Source organism: Diceros bicornis, chromosome 14, assembly GCF_020826845.1.
Source record: "Diceros bicornis minor isolate mBicDic1 chromosome 14, mDicBic1.mat.cur, whole genome shotgun sequence".
Classification (NCBI taxonomy): domain Eukaryota; kingdom Metazoa; phylum Chordata; class Mammalia; order Perissodactyla; family Rhinocerotidae; genus Diceros; species Diceros bicornis.
The window spans coordinates 34,457,179-34,477,537 of record NC_080753.1 but is presented as its reverse complement, the minus strand read 5'-3'; the positions used below and the strand labels follow the sequence as shown (position 1 = coordinate 34,477,537).

Below are 20,359 nucleotides of genomic sequence, written 5' to 3'. Positions count from 1 at the left end.
CGCAAGTGCGCGGCCTCGCCCCGCACTGCGGGCTTGTCCTTGCCCCTACCCTAGTCAGTTTCCTGGAGCATGCGCAGTCGCCCTTCGGGCCATTCCTGCTTTGGGAGTACGTCAAGATGGCGGCCTCCATATTGAATACGCTCCTGAGGCGCGTCCCTAGCCTTTCGCCCTTCAGAGGCGCCTACGGAGTTCAGGTAACTCCTTGGAGCACGCTTTGTACAACCCCAACTTAGTTATTATCTTCTCTAGGTTATCGCTCCACTGCTGGGAATCCAGGAGTGGAGACCTTCCCCAGTGCTTGGGCCTCGGCTGTCTAGGCAACACTTTGCTTCCACCACTCTCTCCCTTTCTCTCACCCTCCTCGATGCTGCGCGCATTTTCTAATCCCGAGCCGAGGGTAAAGAGCCAGGGTTAGATGTCATCTTCTTCCCAAGTTACCATCTCGGCTGAATAACTAGGTGAAAATATGGACCCGTTGGTCATGCACAACCAGCTCTTAAACGTGCAGTTGGTGTCTAAACCTGTGATGTCCTGGAGTGTCCTTGGGTTGAGGGACACGAACTTCTACCAGCCCTGCTATCTCCGAATAAAACCAGGATACATTCTCACGACCTGGGGACCAGTTTCTTAGCTCTCTTTATCTCACTAAGTCACTCTCTTATCAGAGTATCCATGAGAGCTTAACTCAGTCCTTTGGATTGAGGTTTCCCTCCAGTCTCACGTACTCACCACCCTGGAGGTTCTTGGTAGGACAGGGCAGGTTCTTGGTGGGGCAGGGTGAGAAAGGAAGGCTTGCCCACTGCCACTCCCAAAGTGGACTGAAGAGTGGTGACAGGGGTCACCACGGAGTTAATAACAGGCCTGGTAGCTTTAAAGCTGGCGTTAGGACTCAAGTTTGTTCTGCTCTGTGGAATGTTGACCTATTTTTTATAAGGCTGGGCAACTCAGTGATTCGGGTTTGAATTGAGTTGAAGACACCCGGCCTCTGTATCCCCTCCCTGCCACACATCTTACCTCCAAGAAGCTAGGCATTCTCCCTTTTGCTCCACTAGACTCAGTTCATCCCCCAAAACATGAATACCTTACATGTGTCAGGTTTTTCAATTGTCTTCTCAAATAAGGTTGTCTCCCAGTCAGTTATCCTAGTTAGCCCTTAACATTAGCTTCTTTTTCAGGATCCAGATAGGGAGAGTGGTCCTTGATGATGTCAATTTAACACTAACAAAAATGCTACCTTCCATGTATATTCCTGCTGTGTTCCATTAACACAATGGGCGTGCATTCCCCTTTTCCCCAAGGTTTAGGCAGCAAAACAATCAAGTGCCTTCCTTGAACTTATTCTATTTTTCGCACTCTTTTTGTAGGTTCTCCGCCAGACTCTTTGCACCGAAGCCCCCCGTGAGGAAGATTCTGTGTCCCCGGTTCCCATTTCCCCTTACCAGAATGAACCCTGGAAATATCTGGACTCAGAAGGTACCTCTAAATGGGGAAGGGGGGAGTCACATGGGGTCTGAAATAAATGGACAAAGATGCCTTCTCCACCTCCACCCAGGAATTCCTTGTGTGGTCTTTCATTTCAGAATACCAGAACCGCTATGGTTCTCGCCCGGTCTGGGCTGACTACCGCCGCAATCACAAAGGTGGAATACCGCCACAGCGGACACGAAAGACATGCATTGTAAGTTTCTGGGGGTGGCACATGGATGGGATGGGGTGTAGAGGTGGAGGCCATAGTGACAGTGACAGCAGCACTTTTTCTGACAGAGCTTTGAACATCTTCACCTGCCAGTTTCTTCTCTCTACAGCGTGGAAATAAAGTTGCTGGGAATCCCTGCCCTATCTGCCGGGATCACAAGCTGCACGTCGACTTTAGGGTAAGGAGACGTTTTTCTGCAGGATAAGGATTTGGAGCCTCTTTTCAATGCTGAAGAGATTACGATAGGTGCCCACTCTTCTTCGTATCTTAGTGCCTGTACAATCCATTTTGTACTGACTTTCTGGCAATATAAAAAATCTTTCCCTCCATCCTTTTGTCACCTACTGTGGGTTATACTAAAAAGCTTCATCCCGGGGCCGGCCCGGTGGCGTAGCGGTTAAGTGTGCGCGCCCCGCTGCTGGTGGATGCTAGGTTCGGATCCCAGGTGCGCACCGAGGTACTGCTTGTCAGGCCATGCTGTGGTGGCATCCCATATAAAGTAGAGGAAAATAAGCACAGATGTTAGCTCAGGGCCAGTCTTCCTCAGCAAAAAGAAGAGGATTGGCATGGATGTTAGCTCAGGGCTGATCTTCCTCAAAAAAAAAAAGAAAAAGCTTCATCCTTTACCTATGGAATTTACAGTTTGAATTGGCAGGCAGGAAAAATGCCTATTTCTAATGGGAAAGCAACGCCCAAAGGTTCATTTACATCCATCACAATTATTAGCAAGTAGATCGGGCTAGTTTTTTCCTGAGGTTTTCTTTTATTTCTTTGTCATGTTGATGTTTGTTGTGTCCTGAGAGTTGGGGCTGGGGACAGATACATGAAGCAAGGTATAGAGTCTAGGGTTTTTTCCAAAAAGTCTTCATTGTGAGGACAGCACTTGCTCCTTAAAGAATTCAAAAACCTTATAAAAATGATAATGGGAAAAGTGCTCTTCTGAGCACGTAGTAAAGGTGTTAGAGCAGAAGTTGAATGTCTGGTCATCAGGAAAGTTGGAGGGCATGCATGTGTCAGTCGGCCTATGGGGGTGTCTGACTACTCTCAGACCCCTTGGGACACAGGTTGTAGAGAGGTCCAGTAGATAACTTCTCGATTTCAACTTTGTACGATTGGTTATAAAAAGAGATTATACCCAGTTGAATACAGTTTATAATCAATTGCATAGCTGAGAGAGAAAAAGATTACAACTTGAATAGTGTAGATGATTCTGCCTGCCATTCTACTCCACAAGTGTACCTGCTTTTTCCTTGGGTCTCACCTCCTGTAATGAACTTGGTAGCTGAGAGTCATTCTACATAATTACAACTGTAGAATTGATCCTAATAAATACATATATTACATACAGCATGTTATCATATGCATTAATCATTTATACGTGAACATTACAATATATATTACATTTTCTGGGTGATTTTAGGAATTGCCAGCTGACTGTCCCCAATTTTTTGCAAGAAGGGCTGATTTTAGATCCTAACCCCTGCAGAAGAGAATTCTATGTGAGTCTCAGTGACAAAATGTAGGGTGTACATGTGAAATGGGTGAAAGGCCAGGAAAGGGGGAAAGTTTGCTGGAGTTTTCAAGAATGTGTTCAGTCAAGTGATGGGGCTAAAACTGGGAGGTAAAGGAGGGTAGCATCTGGAGAGACATAGAGGGGTTAGGGTCATCGTGTGGGTGTGTAGGGATTGTGCGCTTTCAGTCTCTAAAGGCCTTGCTGGGCCGGCCCCGTGGCTTGGCGGTTAAGTGCACGCGCTCTGCTGCTGGCGGCCTGGGTTCGGATCCCGGGCGCGCACCGATGCACCGCTTCTCTGGCCATACTGAGGCTATGTCCCACATACAGCAACTGGAGGGATGTACAACTATGACATACAACTACCTAGGGGCTTTGGGGGGAAAAATAAATAAATAAATAAAATTATAAAGGCCTTGCTGCTCTCCCCTCCCTCTCTCATGTTTCTCCACTACTCTCCCCCACAGAATGTGAAGCTCTTGGAACAGTTTGTCTGTGCCCACACGGGCATCATCTTCCATGCTCCATACACAGGTTAGCCCATGATCCCTGTCACCACCAGAGTAGCTTTTCCTTGGAGCAGTTCTCATTTATTCCTTCAGACAACAGGTATTTGTTTGGTGGCTCCTACTTACGGCATAAAAAGTGTGATTGAACCTTTTGGAATTCTGGGCTTAATGGGGATACTCACATGGTAACATGTGGACAAAAGATACAGGCAGGTACAAATGTAAGCAAACGGTTTAACTGAGGCTCTTAAAACATAAATGGTGGTGATTATTTCCTTTCTATAGGATCTCTTCACTTTTACGAAAGGCTTTCTCAAAAACTGACTGTCACATGAGTTCTTTTATACCACTGACAATTCAATTAGATTTCCCAAATTTGGAATTGTAATCTTAACAATTCAAGATTATATCTATTCCTTAACTACGACCACAGGCAGGATCTAGCTCACTCCCATGTCCATTTGTTTTCATATTGTCTAGACTGCCTCCAGGCTACAATGGCAGAGTTGAGTAGCTGAGACTGACTGTAGGACCTGCAGAGCCTAAAATATATGGCCCTACACAGAAAAATTTTGCCAACCTCTGCTCTGAAGCAAGATAAATTTGCAAAGGATAATCTGAATCCACTGTTTGGGGGATGGCAGCATGATCAGTGGAGTTCAGTTTGTTAGGGAGTTTTATAGTCAGGCTGTAGAAGGCTGAAGGGACTATTTTGCTGCTCTCTCAGATCGCCTTCCCCAGATCTGAAATCCTGTCTTCCTTTATTGAATCTTTTTCTGTGGGTTTTCTGACTCAACTCTTTAATTAACCACACTTGCCCTTTGAATTATGTTCTGCTCCCTGTCTTGGAGTCTTTACCATTAAATGGCTTCTCTATAGTGGCTAGACCCTCCTAAGTCTTCATCCCAGCTCTCAGAGAGAGAGAGAGGATTCTTCCATTGGGAAGATAGAGAAACTGAGGCCCATGGAGGGGTCAGGAGAATGGAGTCATTAGGTAGAGCCAGGTCTTCCAAATCCAGTGTTCTGTCACCATGTAGAAACACTTGTGTTCTTTATTTACTGTGCCTTATAGAAGGAGCACCGAATCACCTTTTTTCTTCCTATAGGGGTCTGTATGAAGCAGCACAAGATGTTGACCCAGGCCATCCAGAAAGCCAGGGATCATGGTGAGCATGAGAAGGGGCACGGGGCAGTTTTGATAGGCATGGAGAATGCGACTTAGGGCTGGAGGGTGGATATAAATGCTCTTACCTGTCTGAGAAGGTAACACCCAACATGTTCTTCCCAAGAATCTGTTCTTGCATCACTTCACTGTCCTTTGTTCCCTCTCCTGAGTCTCTTACCTTGTCATTGCCTTGTCCCCTTGTTCTCTTCTTTCCTTTCTCCTCCCTCTTATTTTATAACTATTGGTCCCAATGCCATAGCCAGATCATAGGATGATGATCTTTGTATAAATTTCTGGCCCTGGGCTCCATGACACCTTTGCACAAATTAGAAAAAGGTGCCCTCCACTAGGGCAGATGCAGCTTCATAGTCCTGGTGCAGGGCTGCACAGCTTGGCAAGCAAGAGTCCAGGCAGTATGTCAGCCCACACTTGCCTCCTTGGCCAGTTGCCTTTGTGTAGTGTACAACATGCATAAATGTACACAGTGGCTCAACTGGTCCCTCCCTCCCTTTATAAGTCATTTTCCTTACTGTCTATCTTAATCTGAACTACCCCTCCTTGCTTTCTCTCTTTTTTTAAATACCCTAGGTCTCCTCAAATACCACATTCCTCTGGTTGAACCCCGGGACCTTGACTTCAGTACCTCTCATGGAGCTGTGAGTGCTACTCCACCAGCCCCCACCCTGATTTCAGGTGACCCCTGGTACCCATGGTACAGCTGGAAACAGCCACCAGAGAGAGAGCTGTCCCGCCTTCGCCGGCTCTATCAGGGCCATCTCCGAGAAGAGAGTGGCCCGCCACCTGAGTCAATGCCCGAGGTGCCCCTCACAACCCCAGCTGAAGCCTCCTCCACTGAGCAGGCGGGCCCCCAGAGTGCTCTATAGGAGCTGTAGGCTGGGAAGGGAGTCTGAGGGATTAGGATATAGTGCCTAGGAATTACATGATGAGATTTCACTCTGAAGAGTTGTGTCTATTTTGTGGCCAATGGCAGGCCCGGGGCCAGAGAAAGGGAATGATTCTTGTTGAAGGGGATGAATGCATCTGAGGCTGAGGGAGGGCAGTACAGATGTGCATGAGAAACCCAAACCCTTGTATATTGTAAATAGATGGGCTAAACATTCTTTTGTGTGCCGTCTCTGCTTTTCCACAATAAAGCTGTATCTCCTGTCTCTGGGTTGAGTTTCAGTTTCCTGTCGGGGCAATGGGTGCTGCTGTGGGGAAAGGAATGGTCAGGCTTGAGCCAGCCCTGCCAGTGACTCTTGGGACCAGAAGCCACCTGGGATGGGCAGTTGTGCTATTCGGTCATGATCACCTTTGTGGCCCTCTGTGCCCGAAGCAGTGTTTCCACCATACCCAGCTGTTCACTGAGGGGCTGAAGGGCTGGAGAAGGAGACACTAGGCCTAGGAAAAATGCGTTGCTATGGCATCCACTGCCGTGGGAGGCGGGGGTGGGGAGAATGGCGTTGCTAAGGGACAGCTGGGCTGGTGAGAAGAACGGGGTCTCCGGGGTCGGCTGCCAGGACGCCGGCGGGTGGCAAGGGCAGGCGGCCCCCTAGGGGCGGGTCCTGGGCCCCTCGGGGCGCGCCAGGAACTAAAGACTCCGCAGGGCGGGGTGGCGAGGGAGGGGCGGAAGTGACGTCGCGTGGGGCGGGTCCGGCCTCGCACAATGGGCCATGGAGTTCCCGTTCGATGTGGACGCGCTGCTCCCGGAGCGGATCACGGTGCTGGACCAGCACCTGCGGCCCCCGGCCCGCCGACCCGGAACCACAACGCCGGCCCGGTGACATCTCAAACCCACCCCTTGGCCCTTCTCTCCCGGTTCCTCTCGAAACCTGGTCCAGGCACCACGCCCCCTTCTCACTGACTAGTGGCTGCTCCTTTTGATGTCCTGGCTCGCCCTTTTGGTGACCTTTGACCCTAGACTTAGTGGGTTGATCGGCGCTTGGATCTGTGACCTTTCATCCCGTGGCCCAATATGTGGTCCCAACCAAAGGATGTGGTTGACCCAGCTTCCCCACAATAACCTTAAGGGAGGAGGGAATGTACCACATTGAAAGGAGGTGTGGCAAAAGTTTGGGTTCCAGAGGGGTGGGTTGGAAAATCAGAGTGGAAGACTCCAAAGTAAAGTCAGAGAGTCTTAAGCGCTAAACCTGGGTTGGGGTTGTGGCCCAGGTTCCCAGGGAGTGATTGCCCAGAACCCTCTAATTCAGTGCGAATTTGACTCTTTATCTGCTTCCTTTCTATAGTGTTGATCTGCAGCAGCAAATTATGACCATTGTAGATGAATTGGGCAAGGCTTCTGCCAAGGTACTGGGGAGTCTTCAGATGGAGTAAAGAGAGGCTTCTCTGGGGACAGTAGAAAAGGGAGGCCTGAGTCCTTTGGAAGAGACTTGCAGAAAGTCTGTCTTCACATTCCTGCAGGCCCAGCATCTTCCTGCTCCCATCACCAGTGCATCGAGGATGCAGAGTAACCGCCATGTTATGTACGTGCTCAAAGACACTTCAGCTCGACCGTGAGTGGCAAACGCTCTTCTTAAGTCTCGTACTTAATTCCTTCCTCCCACAGCCCCTGTTCCTTTTTTTGACTCTGCCTCTTCCAGATAACTGCTGCTAGCTTGTTCATTATTTTTCCCATCCTACAGGGCTGGAAAAGGAGCCATTATTGGGTTCCTCAAAGTTGGATATAAGAAACTCTTTGTACTGGTGAGTGTTACTGGAAGCTGAGAGTTCATATGCCTTGGCTCCTGAGAACAAAATTGCTGGAGGTTGGGAGGTGGCAGCGATGTCTGGGTCCTAAAAGATATTTGTTGTTCTTTACCTCAGGATGATCGTGAGGCTCACAATGAGGTAGAACCACTTTGCATCCTGGACTTTTACATCCATGAGTCAGTTCAGCGCCATGGCCATGGGCGAGAACTCTTCCAGTATATGTTGCAGGTATCACTTATCTCTTCACTAGTCTGTCCAAAATGGAGATCAAAGGCCCCTTTGCCTTGAGCCCTTCCAGAGGCCCTGTCTCCCACCCTCCCGCCCCCCATATGTTTCTGTTCCCTTCCCAGCTCCTGGGTTTCTTAGGCATGCTCTCCCCATTCCTCCTCCTACCCTGAGTCTCCTATTCCCTGCAGAAGGAGCGAGTTGAACCACACCAACTGGCCATTGACCGACCCTCACAGAAGCTGCTGAAGTTCCTGAATAAACACTACAACCTGGAGACCACAGTCCCACAGGTTAGAGGTTTCAGAGGGTAGATGCCCACTGAGCATTCCCACTGAATTTATTTATTATTTGGGGGCAAAGAAGTGGCACCTTTCAAGCGCTCCTTATTCTCCATTATATAGGATTCATTTTATACAACTAAGCTCTTTCTTTCATTTTTTTTTTTTGGTGGTATCATCTCTCATCCCGCAACTCTTTTTTTTTTTTTTTTAAAGATTTTATTTATTGAGTTTTTTCCCCTTAAAGCCCCAGTAGATAGTTGTATGTCATAGCTGCACATCCTTCTAGTTGCTGTATGTGGGATGCGGCCTCAGCATGGCCGGAGAAGCGGTGCGTCGCTGCGCGCCTGGGATCCGAACCCGGCCCGCCAGCAGCGGAGTGCACGCACTTAACCGCTAAGCCACAGGGCCGGCCCCATCATCCCGCAACTCTTATCTGTTTTCATTCTTCATCATGGGCTGTTCTATACACCTAATATGTTTGTGCGCCACACATAGCCAGCTCATTTTTACTTCCTTGTTTTCACACAGGCTAGTGCTTAGTCAGTTAACATTTATTAAGGGCCTAGAATAAAATACATTTCCTGTCCTCAGGGAGCTTTGGTCTAATATGGGGAAGGTGGTTTGTTTATAAGTAAATGCAATATAACGTTACTAATGCTATCCATTCATTCAACAAATGCTTATTGAGCACTTGGGACTGTTCTGGGCACTTCACTTAACAAAACAGATCAAAGTCTCTGCCCTTATAGAGCTTATATCCTAGTTGGGGAGACAGACAAACATAAACAAGTATGTACTATGGTTGATGATAAGTGCTCTGGAAAAATTAGAGCCCATGAGAGGACTTGGGAGTGCCATGGTGGGGATAGGAGTTTGTGGATTGCAAGTTTAAATGGGATAAGCAGGGAAGGCCTCACTGAGAAAGTGTCATTTGAGCAATAACTTGAAGGTGGTGTGAATAAGAGCCAACTAATATCTGGAGGGAGAGCATGCCAGGCAGAGGGAATGGCTAGTGCAAAGGCCATGAGGCAGGAGTGTGCCTGGAAGAGTGAGTGAATTGGCTGGTGTGGCTAGAGCAACGTGAGTGGGGGAGCGGGAGGTGTGGTAGATGAGATCGGAGCCGTAATGGGGGAGGAAGGACATTTTGAGCCTTATAGGCTATTGCAGAGACTTTGGTTTTTACTCTAAGTGGAAAAAGGAGCACCGTCCTAGGGATCTGAGCAGAGGGATGATATGATCTGACTTAACTTTTAACGACCACTTTGTCTGTTAAGAACAGGTAGTAGGAGAGCAAGGGTAGAAGCAAGTAGACTAGTTAGAAGGCAACAATGCTGATGCAAAATGATGGTGGCTCAGACCAGGATGGTAGCAGTAGAGATGGTAAGGAGTGGTCAAATTTTAAATGTTTTGAAGTTAAAGCAAATACGATTTCTTGATAGATTGTATGTGGAGAAAAAGAGGGAAAGAGTTAAGAATGATCCCAAAGTTGTTGGCCTGAGCAGCTGGAAGGATGGAGTTGCATTAACTGAGATGGTAGGTGGAGTAGCTTTGGGGGCAATAGTAGGAGTCCATTTTGAATATGCTAATTGGAGATTTCTGTGATGAGTCCAGGCTGAGTAGACAGTTGGGTACTTGTGAGGTTCAGGATAGAGAGTTTTCAGCATACACAGGGTATTGACAGCAGTAAAACAGGATGAGATCACCAAGGAGTGAGTACAGAGAGAGAAGTGGTCCAAGGACTTGAGCCCTTGGGCACTCTTTTAAGGGAGGAGAAGAACGAGCAAATGCGGGGACCAAGGAGTGACTAGTGAAGTAGAAAACTTACAAGAAAGGTGACTTGGAAGGCCAATGAAGAAAGTGTCTCTAGGAGGGAGGAATAGCATACTGAGTCAAATGCTGCTGATCAGTGAAGTAAGAAGAGGTCTGAGAAGTGACTGTTGGATTTAGCTGCCTGAGGCCACTCATGATCTTGCCGAGCAGTTTTGGTGCAGTGGTGGGTAGAAGCCTGGATGGAGTGGGTTTAGGAGATTGAGAAGCTAGGAGCTGGAAACAGCAAGAATAGGCCAGTCTTGGGGCCTGCCCGGTGGTGCAGCAGTTAAGTTCGCATGCCCCACTTGGGTGGCCCAGGGTTTGCAGGTTCAGATCCCAGGCACAGACCGACACACCGCTTGTCAAGCCATGCTGTGGCAGCATCCCATATAAAAGTAGAGGAAGATGGGCACAGATGTTAGCCCAGGGCCATTCTTCCTCACCAAAAAGAGGAGGATCAGCATCAGATGTTAGCTCAGAGCTAATCTTCCTCACCCACACAAAAAAAGAATAGGCCATCTTATAAATGCTGCTTTAAGAGGAACAGAGAAATAGAGCAAGAGCTAGAGAGGGAAGTGGATCAAGAGAGGGTTGATTGTTTTCAGTTGGAGGAACTAAAAACATAAGAATGATTCAGTAGAGAGAAATTTTGATGATGTCAGAGAAAGTGGGGAGAATTGCTGTAGCAGTGTCGTTCAGTGGGTGGGAGGGGTTGGGATTTGATTGACAAGTTAGCTTGGATAGGAGCACGGACAGTTAATCCACTGTAACATGACTTGATTGACGTGCTTACAGAGGAGGCATAAGGATGTGGTGAGCACTACCTTGAGGTCTGGGTTGAGTAAAGAAAGGCTTGACTTATGTTTATTCTTGAAAGGTGAGTGTTTATCAGGAGAGAGAAGTGGGTGGGCTAAAGTGCTTTTCATGTAGAGGAACCAGCATGAGCAAAGGCAGAGAGGTATTAAACTACCTTTCAGGGCACTGCAAGCAGTTTTGTGTGGCTGAAGTGCTGGGCATGTGCTTGTTGAGGGAGGATGAGGGTGGGCTGGTAGACATTACAGCAGGATCAAGACAGGAGATAGGCAGGGTCTACTTAGAATGTCCTCCCACTGTACAGTTCTCCATTAAGAGGCAGCAGAGAGCAGTGGAAGGAGCACAGTATTTGACATCAAATGCATTACCCAGGTGACATGTAAGACCGGAGCCGCATAGAGTGTAAACAATGACAGCGTTTCATGAGCTCTGTGTGCTATCTACATGCATCCTCTCAGTTGATCCTTGTACATCTCTTTGAGGTAGGTGCTATTATTGACCTCGTTTTGGGTTTATACAGATTAGTGACTTGACCAACTTCACACAGCTAATAAGTGGTGGAGTATGAATTTGAATCCATAGGCCACTCTTTTTTTTTTTGTGGTCAGAAAGATTAGCCCTGAGCTAACATCCATTGCCAGTTCTCCTCTTTTATTGCTTGAGGAAGATTGGCCCTGAGCTAACATCTGTGCCCATCTTCCTCTATTTTGTATGTGGGATGCCGCCACAGCATGGCTTGGTGAGTGGTGTAGGTCCACGCCCGGGATCCGAACCTGTGAACCCCAGCCGCTGAAGTGGAGTGTGCTGAACTTAACCACTATGCCACCAGGCTGGTTCCCCATAGCACACTCTTAATAACTACACCGTATTCCTGGCTTAAACACTGCAGCTAGAATCAGGAGTCAGGGGCTTGAGGCCCAGCTCTGCCACTTGTAGCTACTTGAGTTTGGGCAAGTCATGTCGCAAAGTTTTTTTTACTCTTCTTTAAAATACAGTCATGCGGGGCTGGCCCCATGGTGTACCTACCTGTTAAGTGCGCGCGCTCCGCTGCTGGCGGCCCGGGTTCGGATCCCGGGCGCGCACTGATGCATTGCTTGTCAGGCCATGCTGTGGCGGCATCCCATGTAAAGTGGAGGAAGATGGGCACAGATGTCAGCCTGGGGCCAGTCTTCCTCAGCAAAAAAAACAGGAGGATTGGCATGGATGTTAGCTCAGGGCTGATCTTCCTCACACAAAAAAAAAAATTATAAGGGGCCGGCCTCGTGGCGTAGCAGTTAAGTGCTCATGCTCTGCTGCTGGCGGCCCGGGTTCGGATCCCGGGCGTGCACCGATGCACCACTTGTCAAGCCATGCTGTGGTGGCGTCCCATATAAAGTTGCGGAAGATGGGCACGGATGTTAGCCCAAGGTCAGTCTTCCTCAGCAAAAAGAGGAGGATTGGCGTGGATGTTAGCTCAGGGCTGATCTTCCTCACAAAAATAAATAAATAAATAAACAAATAAAAAATACATTACAATCATGCGTCCCATAACAATGTTTCAGTCAGCGACACACCGGATATATGATGGTGGTTCCATAAGATTAGTACCATATAGTCTAGGTGTGTAGTAGGCTATACCATCTCAATTTGTGTAAGTACACTCTATGATGTTTGTACAATGACAAAATTGCCTCACAACGCATTTCTCAGAATGTATCCCTGTCGTTAAGCAACACATGACTGTAGTGACTCCAAAGACTGTTGTGATGGCCAAATTGAATGTGATGATATAATGAAATCACTCTAAAATTATCCATTACTAGTTATCAAAGTGACAGCCTGTCCTTCAGCGTGTCTTCTTTGACTAGCCCCACCCATTTGAACCCTACTTAAATCTTAAGTTTTTCTCAGTATTTGTATACTTGAACCATTTGGCCTTGTTCGTGTGTTTTGTTTTGAAGTTTTTGTTTTGACAGTTTTGGAGCCTTATCTTCCCTGATGTTTTGTGCACCATGTCTCCATGAGCCTGGGCCCTGGGAGAACTTAAAAGTAGGGACTGGGTTTTTTGTTTTTGAGATAAAATTCACTATTTTAACTATTTGAAATACACAATTCAGTGCTATTTAGTATATTCACAATGTTGTGCAATTATCACCAAGTCTAATTACAGACCATTTCTATCACCCAGAAAGAAACCCAATACTCATTAAGCAGCCACTCCTTATTCCCCTTCCTCTAGCCTCTGTCACCTACAAATCTACTCTCTATGGATATGCTTATTCTGGACATTTTATATAAATGGGATCATAAAATATGTGGCCTTTGTGTTTGGCTTTCACTTTCAAAATGTTCAGGGGGTTCATTCCTGTTGTAGCATGTATCACTACTTGATTCCTTTTTATGGCTGAATAGTATTCCATCATATAGATATACCACATTTATGTTTATCCACTTACCAATGATTGACATTTGGTTGTTTCCACTTTTTGGCTATTGTGAATAACACTGCTATGAACATTGGTGTACAAGATTTTGTTTGCACATATATTTCCAGTTCTCTTGGGTATATACCTAAGAGTAGAATTGCTGGGTCACATGGTAATTCTATGTCTAACTTTTTGAGAAACTGAGAAGCTGTTTTTTCACAATGACTGCAACATTTTATGTCTCTACCAACAATATAAGGATTCCAATTTCTCAGCATCTTCACCAACATTTGTTATTTTTCTTTTTTGTTATACCCATCATAGTGGGTGTGAAGTGGTATCTCCTTGTGGTTTTGATTTGCGTCTCCCTAATGACTAATGATGTTAAATTAAGCATCTTTTCAAATGTCTGTTGGCCACTTGTATACCTTCTTTGGAGAAATGTTTATTCAAGTCCTATGCCCATTTTTAATTGTGTTCTTTGTTCTTGAGTTGTAAGAGTCCTTTATATATTCTAGATACAACACGCTTATCAGATATGATTTGCAAATATTTTCTCCTATTCTGTGGGTTGTCTTTTCATTTTCTCGATAGTGTCTTTTGAAGCACAAAAGTTTTTACTTTTGATAGAAGTCCCATTTATCTATTTTTTTTCTCTTTGCTCGTGCTTTTGGTGTCATATTTAAGAAACCATAGCCTAACCCAAGGTCATAAAGATTTTCCCCTATATTCCTTCTAAGAGTTTCATAGTTTTAGCTCTTACATTTAGGTCTTTGATCCATTTTTAGTTATTTTTTGCCTATGGTGTGAGGTAGAGGTCCAAATTCATTATCTTGCATGTGGATATTGAGTTGTCCAAGCACCATTTGTTGAAGACACTATTCTTTCCCCATTGAATGGTCCTGGCACCCTTGTTGAAAATCAGTTGACCATAGATACATGGGTTTATTTTGGGACTCTATTCATTCCATTGGTCTATATGTCTATCCATATGCCTCTGTCACATCGTTTTGATTACCGTAGCTTTGTAGAAAGTTTTGAAATCAGGAAGTGTGAATCCTCCAATTTTGTTCTTTTTCAAGATTGTTTTGGCTCTTCGAGGTCTTTTGCAGTTCTGTAATCAACTTTAGGATCAGCTTATCAGGGTCTGAGTTTTTGACTGAGTCTGTTGACAAAGACAGGAAGGCTGGCTTTTGTTCCTCCCACTGTGGTTTTTCTAACACAGGTTCTGTACCCAAGTATGTTCTGAGTGGCTGAATGGACTATATTTCGCTTGTTTCGTCTTATAGGTGAACAACTTTGTGATCTTCGAAGGCTTCTTTGCCCATCAGCATCGTAAGTCTTCTCACCTTGTGTGTGTTGGTCAAGTAGCTGGGGTAAGGGGAAGGAAAGAGGTGGATTCTTGGTCCCACCGCCCCATTCACTGAGGGGCACCACCACTTCCTTCCTCACAGGGCCCCCTGCTCCCTCTCTGAGGGCAACTCGACACTCCCGTGCTGCTGCAGTCGATCCTCTGCCCGCTGGTAAAGCTGCATTGAATGGGCGGAACTGTAGTGCCGTGACGGCTAGTTACTCTGGAGGTCACAGAGAGCACAGTGTGATCTGTGGGCAGTTTGGGAGAATTCTAACGCAACCCAAGTCTCCAGCAGTCATTACCTTTTTGCCTTTCCCTTGTGGGACCTCAGTGCATTTCCTCCTTGTCAGGACTTTTAACTAAGCAAGCTCATTGGGAGCCTGTTTGACGACAGAGTCTCATTCCTTTATAGACTGCTCAGGTTTCTGTCAGCCAGTGAGGGAGAGTCACCCCTTCCGTTTCCACTCATAGAGTAGCAACATGAAAGGCTCAAAGTTTATTAGTTTTAGAAGGTAATGCTCAGAATTTATAACATTTCCAATCAAATAATGAAATTGATCTGGAGAAACCAAACCTCGGAGGTACTGAAACACTGCCCAGGTTTCCCATTCCATCCTCATACACACCCCCTCCCAGGAGTCTAAGCCCACTCCTTCCTCTTCCTCACTGCCTCCCAAAGGTGAGGAAGCACAGCCTTCTGCTGGGTGTGTAGTACATACTTGCTCAGGAGGGCCCCCTTCCTGAGCTGGCTTTGTGGCTAGCTCTCATCTCCTCCCTAGCCACCACCCAAAGAACAGTCTGTTACCAGTCAGTAGCTTCAACCAGTGTCAGGCACTGGGAGGCAATTCATATCCATGACTCGCTTTGGTTTCCAAGGCTTCCCCCATCTGTCTCCTGCTGACTTACAAGCTGTGAGAGGGAGTGAGAGCCAACAAGGATGGTGAGGTCTCAGGTCCACAGGGGAGGGGACCGTGGATAAAGCTTAAGTGGATTCGCTGAGAAGTCTCATCTGCCACATATGATGGAGAACCTCTTGAGAGGGAAAGGGAGGGAGCAGGTAGAGAAGTCAGGAGACAGGAGGCAGAACTTTGGACAATATGTTAGCCTCCCATTTACTCTGGTAACTCCTTTTCAGATGTCTATGTTTTCTCTTCATCCTTTTTTTTTTTTCCTAATAAAAAAATCTCTTCCCAACTTTGCACCAAAAGGAGAGGTTCTGCCCCACCCCAACCTCTCCACAGTAATTCCTGATTAACCAAGGGCTTTGTCCGTCTCATCTAGAGGGACCTGGGGTCCTCGTTGGCCCGGCTGGGACCATTCCACTGCCCCCGAATCCCAGGGGGGCCTGACAGCACCCACTGACAGTAAGAGCTCACCTCCTTTGGCCACCCTTCTCCTGCATCTCCCAGGCCCCAGAGCCTCACCCTGGATCTTTTCCCCCTAACTCTGCATTTGGCCTACTCCTTCTGGCTCTCCTTAAAAGTGCTCCAGCATTCCCCCTGAACTCCCTTTTGTTGTGATGGCATTGCCACAGAGCTGCTTCTGCGATGGAGCTGAACTCTCCTTCTCCGGGAGGAAGTGTGGTGTCAGGGAGCAGAGGTTTGGGGTCGTGGGGGGAGTGGCTGGGAGGAGGGGTACAAAGTATGTCTCCTAATGCTTACCTTGCCTGTGTCCTCTCCACTGCCAGCTCCAGCAAGGAAGCTGCCGCCCAAGAGAGCAGAGGGAGACATTAAGCCATACTCCTCTAGTGACCGAGAATGTAAGACTGGGGTAGGGTGTCTGGGCCTGGGGGACCTGAACCCAGGGGAAGGATTAGTTCTCTCTACAGGCTCTGGTTCCTTTTTTCGACCCTAATCTTTGCTGTCATGACTCTCCTCCTTCCTTCTCCTTTTTCTTCTTTCTCTCTCTTGTTCTTTATTCTCCCTCTCTCCAGTTCTGAAAGTAGCTGTGGAGCCTCCTTGGCCCCTAAACAGGGCCCCTCGTCGTGCTACACCTCCAGCCCACCCACCCCCCCGCTCCAGCAGCCTGGGAAACTCGCCAGAACGGGGCCCCCTCCGCCCCTTTGTGCCAGAGCAGGAGCTGCTGCGTTCCCTGCGCCTCTGTCCCCCACACCCTACCGCCCGCCTTCTGCTGGCTACTGACCCTGGGGGCAGCCCAGCCCAACGTCGCCGCACCAGGTAATAGAGTTGGAGGGTTAGGGAGCCTCAGGACTGTCAGAGAGGGTGTTAGAAATGGCAGAGGGCAGCTTGAATCCATCAGAGACATGAAGCGATAGGATAAGTGGATTGGAAAGTCCTGAAACCTTTCAAGAAGAATATATTGGAAAATATTTGTGGGAGTGGTCTAGAAATAAATTACAGTGAAGGAGCTGAACAGGACTTTATATGGAGTCTAGGGACTCTAGTTAAAGTGAGAGTTGGGAGGAAGGGTAAGAAGAACACAGATCCATTTGTTGGGGGGAGACTGAGCCTCTAAGATTGGGGAAATCTTGCTTTAATACTTGCTGGGAAGGGGCAGTATCTCTGACAGTTTAGGGAGCCACTGACCCCAGGTCAGGGCCTGTGTGGCAGGAGCCCATCCCAGCAAGCAGAGTGGGCATCTCCTTTATTTCTCTCCCTAGCTTTTTCTTCACCTCTGACTTCTCTGTTTTTCTCTCTTCCCCATTTTCCCTCTCCCTTCCTCCTGTCCATAACATCCTTCCACAGCTCCCTTCCCCGCTCTGATGAGAGTCGATACTGACAGACAGCTAACCCCCTCCCCTCCCTGGGAGACCTGGGGTGGGCAGAGACCCCTTTCCCTGAAAACCCCAGACCCACTCTTCCATTGCATCCCCCAGGATCTCATGGAACCTGACAGAATCCACAGGATTCCCTCTTCCCCTTTCCTGGACAGCTGGGTTGTCAGGGTCCCAGATGACCTAATACTTTGTAGTTTTTCTTACCATAGAAAACACCCCTTCTCTCCTAACTTGGGCTCTGAACACTCTCCCAATAGACAGCCCGATTCGCTGCCAGACCCCTTGGTTGGGTGGCTCATACTAATTATCCAGAGAAGCACACTCTTGCTTGCTGTCAGATTCTAGAACACTGTGGAAGGTCCAAGGACCTCCTCTGCCAGGGAAACCTTTTAAGTCTTGTCTATGGAATAATTCACATATTCCCTCTACAGTGTCTGCTGGTGGCTCTAATAACTGTTTTGTGCTGCCTACCACACTTACCCTTTCAGCCTGCTGATGCCAACCAATGAGCTCTGCTTCAGAGCAGTCCAATTAAGTAGGACAGGGACTTACCAGCTCCCCAAAGAGATCCACTCAACATTGCCAAACTCTTAATTTCCACGTTTTGTGTATGTGTATGTATCGAGGAACCTCCAAGCCAATGTCTGCTTTGGGGCTCTAAAGACTTGCCACACTTCTAGAGACACCACCACCTCCCCCAGATCCAGATTCTATGAAGGAGTTGGTTTCTTGGCAGTAGATCCCAGCAAGGACCCTGGGATCACTCTTAGCCTTGTTTCAGAAGATAAGCCTGAGTCTCAAGGATCTATTAGCTCCTAGAATCCCCTCTCACATCCATCCCTCCCCAGTAGCTAGATGCTGATAATTTCCTGTCTTGTGAGATTGTCTTGAGAAGATGGGGGAACTCTTCCTCTGGCCTTCCTTTCTTCTTTCCTCCATAGCAAGAACCTTCTTCCCTGCTCCATACCCAGGGTATAGAACAAACCCTTTCCCTCGCTACCCTCTGAATATGTGGTAGATCAGGTACCCCCACTGCCTACTGTGTTCCCCCAAATCCTTGGGAGCAGGATCTCCCTCTCTCCCAACTCACTCCTTTTTCTTCTCCCTCTCAGTGTTGTCTGAATAAAGTGTGAATTCTTTTGTGTTTTTTAAATGGACATTTTCAATGAAAAAAACACCAAAAAAACCTTAAGGTCTCAGCCTCATTTGTGCGTCACCCCTTATTTTCCTGGGATCTCAGGACTTCTGTCCCCCTCATCTTCCTCTGAGATCTGTAGATCTTCCATCAAGGAGTCTCTGAGCTCCCCTTGCAGGATCTGGTGTCTGCCCATCCCCATTTTCATTGGTAGATCTCCTGCGGATTCTGTCTCCTCTCATGTAGTCGCTGGATCCCTTTGTGTAGGCTTCTATAGCTACTCCCCCATTCCCTCCAGAAACCTCCAGCTCTCCCCAGTGACTTCTACCCCTCACCCCAGGCCAGCGGTTGCTGAGATGTCAAGATTTACCATCCTCTCTGGGATCCACTTATTAACTGCCTCCCAACTCTTCCCTGGATTCCTCTTCCCACTCTGATTTCCTGCCCTCTCTCCCACTAAACCCTTGGATCTCTCTCAAGACAATCCCTTACTGGGTTGAGAGTCTAACACAGACAGTTACCTATCCTCCAAAGGCTCCCTTCCTTTTCCTCCTAAATACGGCCTTGCCACTCCCTATTTGCCTTTGGCCTGAGGTATCCTATAATTAAGGTAACCATGTTTTCCAAACCAAACATCAGGGCACCTGGTCCAACAAATTCTTTTTTGCCTACATGTGAGTCTGTTTTTATGACATGATTTGGATCACATTTAGCCTTACTTTTAACACATTACCTCAACTAGAAATAATAAAGCAACAAATCAGGACTGCTCCAGAAAATCCTGGGGTATAAAATGAGCTCCCTCCACTTTTCTGGGGCACAGCTTAGATTAAACTCCCTTAGGAATAATTACCCCCTCCTCTTTGTTCCTTTGCTATTCCTTTTATTCATCTCCTCTGATCCCTCCATACCCACTCATCTTTCATCCTGTAGCCTCCTCCCCATCATCTCCCATTTCTTCTACAGGGGGAGTCCCCCAGGGCTGGTAGCCCAAAGCTGCTGCTACAGCCGCCATGGGGGGTTGAATTCTTCATTCCCCAACACAGGTAAGTATTCATCCCTCCTTATCCTCAAATCAAGTAGGCCATATATACTACCTACTCCAGCTTTCCTATCACATGCTTGGTATTTCCACAGGCAACCAAGAATCGAAGCAGGGAGAACAGGAAACAGAGAATAGGTGAGGTCTGAGCCCCTCCCCTATCAGCCTCCCACCACCTGACTCCTTTCCTAACAACACTCTCAGCTACTTCCTCCTCCTAAATGTTACTCTTTGAACTGGACATCAGCTCCTCCCACAAATCCTTCTGCCTAACTTCCTGCAAGCCTCTTTCCCCATAGGTTCAACTCTGGTGCTTCCTTTTGGCACTCTCTGAGGGGTTTCAAATTTGGACATAGCACTAATGGTTCCAGCCTCATATCCCACAGTGTGGCCTCTACAGAAAAGCCAGACAGACCTTGAAGAGTCTATGATCTTAATTCCCACTTTAGTACCCCTATAACCCAGTCTCCGTCTCCCTCCCACCTACCAGGTCTGCCAGTGAGGAGCACGTCTTGTCACAGGATGGGTCTGGGGAGGAACCCACGCACACAGTTCCACCACAGGCCCAGGCCCCACCAGCCCAGTCCTGGACAATGGGTGGGGACATGTTCAACGCAAGGTTCATTCGAAACTTGCAGGAACGTCGCAGCACTAGGCCTTGGTGACGGCAGCCCCCTCTCATACCTTCAAAGTATTATTTCTCTCGCTACAGGAGATAACCAAAGCCGGCCCTCATAATGGATGTATTCATTCATTCATTCAACAGGCTTTCTTACCAGCGCCAAATCATTTCTATCTTATTTTTAACCAGAACAATAAAAGTATTTATTTTTTATCACAAGAGCTACTGAAAAACTTGATTGTCCTTATTTCAATTTCAATCCCACCCCTCACTCTTGTTGCACCGGGTTCAGCCCCATCATCGCCTAGTTTTTTGCGCAAGCGCCGCAAGTGAGGGAGCGGTGC

At 47.5% G+C, this 20,359-nt stretch overlaps 2 protein-coding genes across 7 annotated transcripts; both read left to right on the top strand.

Annotated features, from left to right (window-relative positions):
• The first annotated feature begins 86 nt into the window (after window positions 1–86).
• MRPS18B (mitochondrial ribosomal protein S18B) lies at window positions 87–6,049 on the top strand. The gene is made up of 7 exons (XM_058554896.1): window positions 87–194; window positions 1,365–1,473; window positions 1,581–1,678; window positions 1,806–1,874; window positions 3,674–3,740; window positions 4,822–4,881; window positions 5,469–6,049. The coding sequence occupies exons 1-7, from the start codon at window positions 117–119 to the stop codon at window positions 5,762–5,764; spliced, it is 777 nt and encodes a 258-aa protein (XP_058410879.1). The 5' UTR covers window positions 87–116; the 3' UTR covers window positions 5,765–6,049.
• Window positions 6,050–6,536: 487 nt separating this feature from the next.
• On the top strand, window positions 6,537–20,236 carry ATAT1 (alpha tubulin acetyltransferase 1). 6 transcript variants are annotated; one of them, XM_058554886.1, is made up of 13 exons: window positions 6,537–6,660; window positions 7,127–7,187; window positions 7,302–7,393; window positions 7,523–7,583; window positions 7,704–7,817; window positions 8,006–8,107; window positions 14,415–14,460; window positions 14,580–14,648; window positions 16,167–16,238; window positions 16,413–16,656; window positions 19,318–19,397; window positions 19,489–19,531; window positions 19,884–20,236. In XM_058554886.1, the coding sequence occupies exons 1-13, from the start codon at window positions 6,554–6,556 to the stop codon at window positions 20,056–20,058; spliced, it is 1,266 nt and encodes a 421-aa protein (XP_058410869.1). In that variant the 5' UTR covers window positions 6,537–6,553; the 3' UTR covers window positions 20,059–20,236. The 6 variants fall into 6 exon arrangements, with proteins under 6 accessions (XP_058410869.1, XP_058410870.1, XP_058410872.1 ...); XM_058554888.1 differs by lacking the exon at window positions 6,537–6,660 and adding an exon at window positions 6,672–6,940; XM_058554887.1 differs by lacking the exon at window positions 14,580–14,648.
• Window positions 20,237–20,359: the final 123 nt, after the last annotated feature.

Excerpts from the sequence above, each read along its gene's own strand:
- ATAT1 (XM_058554886.1), top strand. The coding sequence starts at position 6,554 with ATGGAGTTCCCGTTCGATGTGGACGCGCTGCTCCCGGAGCGGATCACG. Across the intron at positions 7,188-7,301 it reads TGGGCAAGGCTTCTGCCAAG|GCCCAGCATCTTCCTGCTCC; the intron begins GTACTGGGGAGT and ends ACATTCCTGCAG. Across the intron at positions 16,239-16,412 it reads CTCCTCTAGTGACCGAGAAT|TTCTGAAAGTAGCTGTGGAG; the intron begins GTAAGACTGGGG and ends CCCTCTCTCCAG.
- MRPS18B (XM_058554896.1), top strand. The coding sequence starts at position 117 with ATGGCGGCCTCCATATTGAATACGCTCCTGAGGCGCGTCCCTAGCCTT. Across the intron at positions 1,474-1,580 it reads GAAATATCTGGACTCAGAAG|AATACCAGAACCGCTATGGT; the intron begins GTACCTCTAAAT and ends CTTTCATTTCAG. Across the intron at positions 4,882-5,468 it reads CCAGAAAGCCAGGGATCATG|GTCTCCTCAAATACCACATT; the intron begins GTGAGCATGAGA and ends TAAATACCCTAG.